At 34.4% G+C, this 11172-nt stretch overlaps 2 protein-coding genes across 2 annotated transcripts; both read right to left on the reverse strand.

Annotated features, from left to right (window-relative positions):
- Positions 1-3133: 3133 nt before the first annotated feature.
- Positions 3134-4267, reverse strand: LOC134240370 (uncharacterized). The gene is made up of 2 exons (XM_062722461.1): positions 4127-4267; positions 3134-3967 (listed from the first exon to the last, which is right to left on the reverse strand). Exon 2 carries the CDS (start codon positions 3962-3964, stop codon positions 3599-3601), a length of 366 nt encoding a protein of 121 aa, XP_062578445.1. The 5' UTR covers positions 3965-3967; positions 4127-4267; the 3' UTR covers positions 3134-3598.
- Positions 4268-6378: 2111 nt separating this feature from the next.
- On the reverse strand, positions 6379-11104 carry LOC134240369 (endoglucanase G-like; the record flags this gene model as incomplete). Its single annotated transcript, XM_062722460.1, has 7 exons — positions 6379-6401; positions 6574-6764; positions 9444-9609; positions 9797-9941; positions 10207-10357; positions 10742-10853; positions 10945-11104. Coding segments are annotated over 7 exons (948 nt in total), but the record flags the coding sequence as incomplete, so codon positions are not given.
- Positions 11105-11172: the final 68 nt, after the last annotated feature.

Genomic DNA, 11172 nt, shown 5'->3' on the forward strand with positions numbered 1-11172 from the left:
ACAAATTTCAATCCACGCAGCATACACCATATGACCGATGTTTCTATATACATGCAAATATGTTAAATCACGGATTTACCGTTCCCGAGAAAAAGACTTATTTTTCCCCTGTATATCCTTATATAAAACTTTGATTGCTCATTGTTACCTCACCCTACTCCCAGGGGTCGTGATTTAAATAAACTTGAATCTACGCTACCTAGGAATGCATCTATATTAATATGACTAATTATACCTTTAATTAGCTGTTCTTAGAATAAAAGATTTTAAAAATATTCCTTATATATTTCTTTGATCTCCTTGATGTGGCCAAACATCCCCCCACCTTAGGGGTAATGATTTGAACAATCTTGAATTTACATTACCAGAAGATGCTTCTTTATGTATATGACCCAGAATAGCTCTGTTGTTCTTGTCGTTGTAAAATACCATTTTTCTAACTTTAAGACATGTTGCCATGGTAACTGTAACACATAGTATTCAATTTTTGCCTGATTTTAGTTAAGGTCAAGATCTAGTAAATAACTTTACACTTACTTTTTGGTGCTAGATCCATTATGACGTCAGTAGTATAAACCTTCTAGATAGGGGAGGATTCTGATTGGCTGAAAGAAATCACGTGATCAGTTTTGATTGGTTGAGCCCTAACCCTAACCCCCTAGCCCTAACTAACCCTAACCCTAACCCCCTAGCCCTAACTAACCCTAACCCTAGCCCCTTAACCCTAACCCTATCTAACCCTATCCCTAACCCCCTAGCCCTAACTAACCCTAACTAACCCTAACCCTAACCCCCTAGCCCTAACTAACCCTAACCCCCTAGCCCTAACTAACCCTAACTAACCCTAACCCTAGCCCCTGACCCTAACCCTAATCCCCTTAACCCTAGCCCCCCCTTACCCTAACCCCCTAGCCCTAACTAACCCTAACCCTTATCCCTAACCCTTATCCCTATCCCTAACCCCTAACCCTAACCCTGGGCTAGGTGGGTCAGTATATAACCCTAAATATGGTGTTTACACTATGTTTACATTGGTACGTTGGTACTACGTTTTGTTTATGCTAAACTATACAGGTATAATACTTTGGGGCCGTGTGCAAAAAAACATTTCAAGAATGTCATTATGACGTCACATTTTTCATTCACAGTCTAGACAGTCTAGCCTAAGCCATGCAGTTCAAACTGGATTTTTTTTTTACTGAAAGACAAATAACAAACCTGGACCCCCCCCCAACCCTAACCTTAACCCTAACCCCCCCTTAGCCCTTAACCCCTTAACCCTATTGGGGACTAAGATTATCTCCCCTTTTTAGCTTAAAATTAGAACACATTACTGGTCATGAAAATATTTTGACTAGATATGGATAGTAACTACTTATGCTATATATTAATAAGAAATAAACATAAATTTGTTTTATTGTTTAGTTTTCTTTTCATTTAATCTTCATTATTGGTATTTTTGCCTGTTTTTAGAGGAAATTTCAGCCATTTTTTGCCCAAAACAGTTTATCGGTTGCCATGGATACCAATGGCAGAATTAAAAAAAAATTATAATTTTTTTTGGAGTATCTTAGCATACTCTACCAACATGCAAAGTTTGAAGAAATTCTGAAACCCCCCATGAATCACCCTCTGCATGATTTTTACACGGAGCTGTACTTAACACCAATAAGAAAAATAACTGTTATCAAAACTTTGGTTCTGCCTTTATTAAACCATATTTTTATGGCAATTCCAAACCCAGATGACAATTTTTATAAAGAGTTGGATAAAGTATTCTTTTCCTTCCTGTGGAACCACTCTCAACATAGAATAAAAAAGGATGTAATTGTTAAAACATATGAAGATGGGGGATTAAAGATGATAAATGTAAAGGCTTTTACATCTTCCTTAAAATTATTTTGGATGTGAAAACTCCTACTGTCAAATAGAGATCTACATGATTTTATACCAATGTTAGATATAAATAAAGTTACAACATGTGGTATTGAATATATTAAAAATGTCAAAAAATCACTAAAAACCAAATTTTGGGTTGATGTATTTGACTCATGGATTGAGCTACATCATAAACAAAACCCAACTGCAGTTACATCAAATGCTCCACTTTTTTATAATCCCAACATCCTTGTTGGGGGGAAAGTATTTTTCAATAAATCCATGTTTGATGCCAATATCCGACACCTTAATGATGTTATAAATGAAGAGGGAGTTTTCTTGACTTATGAATCTGTTTGTGATATATATCCACAAGTTAAAATTAATTTTTTAGAGTACAGGAGTATTATAAGTGCTCTTAAAGCATGGATGAAGAAAGCGAATTTTGATGGAAATGTCACTAAGTCACAAAACCCTCTGGTTTTGTCAAATATAAATACCCTTTTAGAATGCAAAAAATCAAGGCAATTTTTATAATCTTCTCAACCAAAATAGCACAGAACCTACTGGTAAAAGAAAGTGGAATGAAATATTTGAACTGAACGACAAAGAATGGAAATTGATTTTATTAAATTGCCTTTTAAAGTTACAAACAACTGCAAACTGCAATGGTTCCAGTATCGAATTTTAAACAAAATTTTGGCCTCAAACTCATATTTATTCAAAATCAAAATCATAGATAACAAAAACTGTACCTTCTGTCAAGTGAAAGAAGAAACAATTGAACATTTGCTTTGGGAGTGTGATCATGTACAAGATTTTTTAAGAGAATTTGAAAATTACCTTGAAAATAAAACAAATCTTCAGATATCGGTAACAAAATATAATTTCATTTTTGGATTCTTAGATAAAAGGAAAAAGATACAAAATAATCTCATTCTATGGCTTAAATATTATATCTACACAATGAGGTGCACAGGGAAAACACTTAATGTACCTGCTGCGATATCGCTTATGAATACATTTTATGAAACTCAAAAATATATTGCATACAAAAATGGTGAAAAGGATATGTTTGATACCTGCTGGAACTACTGGAAGCTTTTATTTCAGTGAATATTTAGATCGATATAAATATTGTGAATGCATGCACTCCTCTCTCTCTTCTCCCCCTCCCTATCTTTCTCTCCTCTCTTCTTCCTCCCTCCTCTCTCTCTCTCTCTTTCTAAAATGAAAAAATTACACCTTCTGTATTTGTTATTAATCATTTATTGTATTAAATAACAGAATGTGTAAAACAAAAATAAAGAATTATAAAAAAAGAAAACCCCAGCAGAGATGGATGCGTGATGACGGTGGTCAATTAAACATTGTTATAGCAGAGACTTAAATCATTTTTAATTTTAACGGCTCTACAGTGTTTTTTTTTTTTTTTTTTTTTTTGCTGGTTATCTGTTTAAAGAAAATGGATTAAAATTGGCCTTTCATTAAAGAAAAAATCCTTTATCCAGTTATGATGGATTTTGACAACTTTTGGCCTAAAGGTTCTTGAAAGAAATTCAAAAATAAGAAATTGCAGATGGACAAAGCAGGTGTGAGGTGATCAGAAGACTGTTCAGTGCAAATAGTGGCAAAGCACCTAGCCTAAAAGCAAATATTTTAAAAGTTCTTGCGAGTATTTGTGTTTAAAACGAATTTGACAGATCATGCCAAAATTATTCTAATTAAATGAAACTAAATAATCTGTTGCTTGATCTTTGCCCTCTTTTCGGATGAAAATTAACCACCGACGGCCTAAATAATCCACTACTGGTCTTCCACCAATAGCGTCCAGTGATTCTTGGCATCTTGTTGGTCTCATTTGGGCACCAGCGCCTTCAAGAACAGTTGGCATTTGTTGGGGCAGTTCAGCAACCAGCTGAATGGTTTTTATGGATTCATCACTGATGATAAAATCTTCTAAATCTATAGCCTTCAGAGTTTCCCTTATTGCATCAGTCATGTTGGAATCTTTGTCTAACGAAACCTCTTTCTTTCTCTCTGGAGGCCAGGTTTTACAGCGAATTACAGCTTTTCTACTCGCCATCTTCTATAAAGCCAAAAGACATTTTAATATTGTCTTAAACGTAGAACTGATTCTGAACACTAAATGGACAAAATCTTAATATGCTGCCAATTGGCATTTATATGAAAAATTTCTTTTATCGTCATCAAAAACAGCGATTTATCATAAAATATTGAAGCTTACATGTACTTGTATGTGAAGTCCTGTTTTATCACATAAAATATTTAGTAGTTCAATTGCTTCTGAGTTCTTCAAGCAACCTCAGACAGCTGCCGACCTGATCAACTTCAACAGATTATTAAAAACGTGTGCTGCGAAGCAAGTGGTGAAAACGCTGTAACAATACAAAAACAGAATATATTTTAAAAATGTCTACAAAGGATCGGGGGAGGGGGGGGGATAAGGTGAGTCATATGCCTACGCAAGGCCAGGTAAAAAAATTCTTGCAAATTCCACTTTTTGTTAAATTTAGGAAATATTTATAACCATATGCATACAGTAAAGATAAACCCCGAATCAAATGACTTGCAGATTGATTGTAATTAACCCACCAAAATGGTAAACCGCTTTAGTAACCGTAAAAATGATAGAAATGGAATGTTAAAACTGTCTTTTTTACAGAGTGGGTCTTCGTAATATTTTTTGTAAAGAAATATTGAAAGGGTATGGAAGGATGTATCTCTCACCATTTTCAAAAATATGGTACGAAGACCCACTCTATATAAAAAAGTTAGTTTACCTACGTAAATTTCGGAACATATTCTCGAAAACTCGAAGTCCAATTGTGCGTTTGCTATACATATAGAACTGTTTGATATTTAAAGGGCAATGTATGTGCGACTCAGTGTCTCAGTGGTCATACCGGCGGTGTTGTAGCACACAATTATTTGTCGAGAGTGTTCGAATCACAATTCTTTAAAGATAAATATATTTTTTCACTAAAAAAAATGAATAAATAAGATGATGAATTCATTTACGGTCAATTAATATATTTCCTTTAATAAAAAAGTTTTCAAGATACATATTATGTATATATAACATTTTAATGCATTCAGTTCAAGACTACTTTACACGATTGAAATATAAACAATTATGGGTAGACCAGCAAGATATGGCTGTACTGTGTGCAAAAACAGTTAAAAGGAAAGGTAGACTGAAGCGTACATCTCCCAAACTCTGAAAACATATTTGATAGAACAATTCACACGCAATATGAAAAGGATCACATGTTAAAAGATACTGTAACGATAACCGCAATGTTTAAAATATAGATATTGTCATTTTGACAATGCTTTACAAAGTTTAAATGTTTAGGTAAATCGTACGACTATGAAATTTCCGATATGCTATATGGCTCGCCTAATTCCCCCCCCCCCCCCCCGATTCTTTGGAGCGAAAAGGATCACCAGTCCTCATCACATAACGACCCGGCTTACAAATCCAACAAGATTTCGCCTTATATTATTTTTAAAAAATCTATCTCTAGATAAATTGATCACAAATTATTTGTCTATTCTAATTTAAGGTGTAACTTACATATAGTTACCGATAGATCTTCGGACACAATGATTTGATAAACCGGAAAAACATGGGAAGAGCGCGCGCGCACTCGGAGTTCCTCGGATGATTCGTACCTCGCACATAACGAATGGAGCGAAGCGGAGTCAGCCGAGGATTGCCGATTGGCGTGCGCGGAGGGTCGGTTTACTCAAAAGGATGCAAAAGAACCCCAAATGATTCAAAACAAACTACAGGAACCCAAAAGGACTCGAAATGAAGGGGGATGGTTTTTCAATGTCACGCATCCCCTCGCACAACAACTACCGGTATATCATAAGCCTAGAGTAGGTCACAAAATAAAACTTGCTTCAACATGCGCGGATCTAGAGTGGGATCCGGGGGGGGGGGTCGTATCCCCCTCCCTGGAATTTAGGTACTAAAATCATAGTTACTAAATTGATATGTTAAACCAAGTAAAAATGGACCTTGGACCCCTCTAGAAAACGCGCACCTGTGTTAAGTTGGTATGAAAAGTAATATAGGTATGAAGCATTAGAAGTGAAAAGTCAACCCACAACCCAACGAAACAGGATTTTGGGAGAGTATTTCTTTTAAATTTCATTTTTCTTTTCAACAAAATACTGAGTTGGATTTCTTTTTGAATGAAGAGGAGGACATCCCCCCCCCCCCTTGGAAAAAAAAAATTCTGGATCTGGATGGCCTGTTTCAACATATAGATTTTGGTAAAATAGAAGGGAAATATATAATAATATGTTGTTATTTAATAAAAACAAGTCATATCTAACAAGACTTTGAATTAGTTTTAGAGTATTGTATTGAAAAATATACATTGACCATTTCAACATATAAATGCATTAAGTTCAACATTTATTATCTAGTATACTTTTATAAAATACATATTAAAATTTTACAATCTATAACTTCAGATGCTTCAGTCCTGAAAAATAAAAGAACAAAAATATGACTGATATATTAAATATGTTATAATCTGTTAACAATCATATGTCAAAATTTCTCATTTACAAATACATTAAGTACGCGGTAAATAATCCTATTTTCCCATCATTCAAAACACGACAAATACTGATTTGGGAATAAAAAGACTGCACCTGCCACTGCGCTCTGGAAACCTGCATTGTAATCACACGCGACTTCGTTACTGACGTAATCCTTCCTGTCGTCTGTATACTGGTCGTTCCCGTTAGGCCCGCCCACAAGGGCCCCGTACAAAGTGTGGGGGTTAGGACCAGGCTGCTGTTGGTCAGCGAAGGAACATGGAGAGGGGCGACTCGGACAGGAACTGAAAAGGAATTATAACAACAGATAACACTTAATTGGTTGTATTATATACATGAGCTTTTTTTATTTTACGCATTATAGATGAAAATTAGGCGCCATCTATAAACCTTATTGAAATCGTAAAAAAATAAAACGCGTCCCTATCAATGTAAAAATTTAGGATAAGATAATATATATACATATGGCACGCCAAATTCACAAAATTGAGCTAATCATAGTCTCACAATCGATAAACTAGGTTTATCGGTTGTAAACTACATGATGTATAGTTTACGGACTGTTAACTATAGTTAACAACGTTAATCTATATTTTACATCTGTAAACCATAGTTAACGCGATAATCTATGTTTCACAACCGTAAACTATACTTAACACCGAAAACTATCATTTGCGATTGCAAAACATAGATTATCTGATAAATACAGTTTCACGATTTGTAAACTATGGTTTACAACTCTTAACTATAGTTAACGATCGTAAAGTGTAGTTTACAGACGTGAATCTAATAGATGTTTATCAACAAAATTTATTGTTAACGTTTTATTACAGACAGATAAACTTAGATTAGCATTCGTAAACTATAGTTAACAACCGTTAAATGTAGTTTTACAGATGAAAAGTATAGTTAACGAATTGTAAACTATAGTTTACAGTCGATAAACCTAGTTTATCAATTTTGAAACTATGTTTAGCACACCAAATTCACATAAACAATCATTTGCGATCGCAAAACATAGATTATCTGATAAATACAGTTTCACGATTTGTAAACTATGATTTACAACTCTTAACTAAATAGTTAACGATCGTAAATTATAGTTAACAGACGTGAATCTATGTTTATCAACAAAATGTATTGTTAGCGTTTTATTACAGACAGGTAAACTTAGATTAGCATTCGTAAACTATAGTTAAGAACCGATAAATAGTTTTACAGATGAAAACTATAGTTAACAAATTGTTAACTATAGTTTACGATTTGTAAACTATAGTTTACTGTCGAAAAACCTAGTTTATCAATTGTGAAACTAGGTTTAGCTCATTTTTGTGAATTTGGCGTGCCATATATACATGTTAAATTTATGAAGTACAGAACTAGATATAATTAATATTATTCACAGAATAGGTACACTTGTTACAACGCACTTTGAAAAATTACGCACTTTGAAAATTTTTTTCAAAGTGCGTTAAATTTGGGACCAAGCTATAACGCACTTTGAAAAAATTATTTTTTTTTCAAAGTGCGTTGATATCGACCATATTGACGCACTTTGAAAAAAAATGTAGATTGATCAATATTCTTACAAATAATCGGTTGATAAATAACAGATCCTGGATGGATAACTTTTTTATGATGAAGTCACTTCACGACCTGAGAAGCTGGCGTTTTAAATATTTGAGGTTTTGATAAAATAAAAGGGAAAAGGGTCTTGAAAAAAAAAAGAGTGACGATTGTTTAAGATCATTAATTCGTTTCTTTCTTTTCTTTAAATTCTAGTCTTTGATAAGTTTATGTAAAGGTGTCAAGGGGGCACTAACAGTGGACAGCTTAAAGCAACTTAGCATTTATCATAATAAAAAGGGGGCAATTTGATTGTTCAAAACTATGAAAATTCTTTCTCTCTCATACGTTTTACTGTACTTCAATATTTCTAGTTTTCATCTGTTTTAATTAACTCATTTAATATTGAAAGTTTTCAACGTCATACCAGTTAGGTAAATACATAATTATATAAATGTTTTGAGTATAGCATAGACATCGAGACCGGGCAATGGGCCAGGGGAGGAGGGGCTTAGCCCCCCCACTTATTCTGGAAAGATATATATATATCGTATAAGCATTGAAAATGCAGCTAAACCTTTTTGGGTTTATTGCTCCCCTCCCCCGTTTGTTACCGACACCTATGTATTCAAAAGATAAAGATTTGGACTGAGGGATCTTATACCCGTCTTCTCCTTTTTTCGACGTGAGTTAATCAATTCATAAATTTTTTGAAAGATAAATAACAAATAAATCTTTCCATTACTAAAATATGATTTAATTTTTTTTTCAAAGCGCGTTAAGTGTCTCCTTGGTAAAATATATTGATGTAGACTCTTAACGGAGTTTGAAAAATTTTTTCAAAGTGCGTTGAGTTGGTCCCAAATTTAACGCACTTTGAAAAAAAATTTCAAAGTGCGTTGATTTTGTCACAATTTTAACGCACTTTGAAAAAATTTTTCAATTGCGTAATTTTTTCAAAGTGCGTTGCCACATACACTTTACAACTCTTTGTTTGCATATTAAACTTGTTTTTTAATTCTAATGAATCTGGTGCGCAAATACTACAGATTTGATTCACTGTATTTTTTGGCATTCATAATGGCGCGGAAGTACATATATTTTAACTATTATTCCCTCCCAACGGAGGGGATATAGTAACGAAATCCTGTGTGTGGTCGTCTGTGGGTGAGTTGTATTCTGTTCGAAACGGAAGTGACGTCATTTGCATTGAGTTTGATGTCGAATGCTGCTGCCTTTCCACAATTTTATTAAAAATAAACTTTCTGTTATGACTTCTTTAAAAACAAAGTTTATTTTAAAAATAAAATGTGTGGAAAGACTCAGACTTGATTTTTAGATAACCTCTTTTCGAAGGGATACTTGCGACTGAAACTGAATTGTTGAATGCTACTCACCTAGACCTATGATGGGGTCTTTTAGGAGGGTTAGTTCCAAACCCAACAACAAAACTCCGACCACTGTCACCGAGGGCATACCCTATCTGTGTCCTCGCCCAATGACGGTATTCGTCTGGGCGAATTCCAACATCCGCAGCTAACAAGGCCATGAAAGCCATGTTTGCTATATAAAAAAAAGACACACCATAATTCTTATTTAATGACAATTCCATAAATTGTAGTTGATGAACGGATACCACGTTTAAAGCGGAGAAACGCAAAATATACGAGAAATGTTACCCGAAGCGGGCAACATTTTTTAAAAACCGTCTTAATCATTCTAGAATGATGAAAAAATGCGTTAAACATACAAGCGTATCTGAGTGCACCCCACTGGGACCGGAAGGCCATTCCCTTAGGACTGTACGGGATACTGCCGCCCGGCATCCAATCGTTAAATGTTGCCTCGATGTCGTTCTTGTAAATGTCTTTTCCAGTCATATTATAGAGAAGGATCTAAAGAAAATGTTTGTTTACTTTAACAGAATGTTTGACAACTAAATGATGCCAAAACAAGAAACTTGTAACAGAATATTGTACACATTAACTCATTTCGTCGGAACAGTCTATTCCTATTTTAAAAATACACTAGTAAAACGTATATTATTCTGAAATTGACATTAAATTTAAATATTCGTTCACATGATGACATATTCCCTCTCTTGTTGTAAATTGTTAACGTCCAGAGATGAAGAGTTTACTATATTAGTCCTTGGTTTACCATATTTCCGGAATATTTGTCGTCCCAAGACTGTCCCCAATCCGGTCCTGTGATATAAAACTGCTCAGCCCACGTTAGGTACTTAGTGTCATTTGTAACTCGATACAACCAGGCGGCGCCCCACGTTAATTCATCTTCATATTTATCTGATCTAAAGGAAACCATTCGAACACTACTCAAATGCATTTTTATACTCTCTTAAAATAACAGCTGCAGTTATACTGCATTAAGAATTATAAGTTTTTTTACTCGTGTTTTTATTTTATCAGGCTGGTATATTACATGTTTGAAGCGGATGCTTATATCAGTTGTATCAGTAGATTGATATTACACGTTTAAAGCGACTGGTCTTGTCAATTATATCAGTAGGTTGATTTTACATGTTTTAAGCTGCCTATGTTAATTGTATCAGTATACGTTAATATTTCATGTTTTTAAGTGGCTGCTCATGTTATATAATTGTATCAGTAGGTTGATATATATTACAGTTTGTAAGCTGCTGCTCATGTTTATTGTATCAGTATGTTGATATTACCTGTAATAAGCGGCTGCCTGATTTACACTGTCGCTGTATCTGGCTTTATGGTGAACCGCAAAGTCGTATAACTGTTTAGCATGAGTCAACAATTTAGTAGCAAATTCTGGGTCTATTTAACAGAAATTAAAAAAACGGACATATTAATTGATCAAACGGAATAAACATGGAAATTTGAAATAAGCATTCTATATCTTTAATACCCTTTTCTTTGAAAACCAGGTAAGACACAGCAAACGCGGCTGCGTATTCTGCAGCGATGTCACTTCCGGGTCTGCTGGCCGTGATTTTATATGCTGGTCTTGACATAGTCATGTCTTCCGGTCTGCCCCAGAAACCATGATCCTGTCCGCCATCCCCTACCTTATAAATATTTTACTATAGAATTTTTGTCGTTGAGTTGTATAGTCCAAAGAAAAAAATAAACAAAT

This window comes from Saccostrea cucullata, unplaced genomic scaffold (genome assembly GCF_032062105.1).
Source record: "Saccostrea cucullata isolate Sc308-1 unplaced genomic scaffold, CSIRO_AGI_Scuc_v1 ctg16818, whole genome shotgun sequence".
Lineage (NCBI taxonomy): Eukaryota > Metazoa > Mollusca > Bivalvia > Ostreida > Ostreidae > Saccostrea > Saccostrea cuccullata.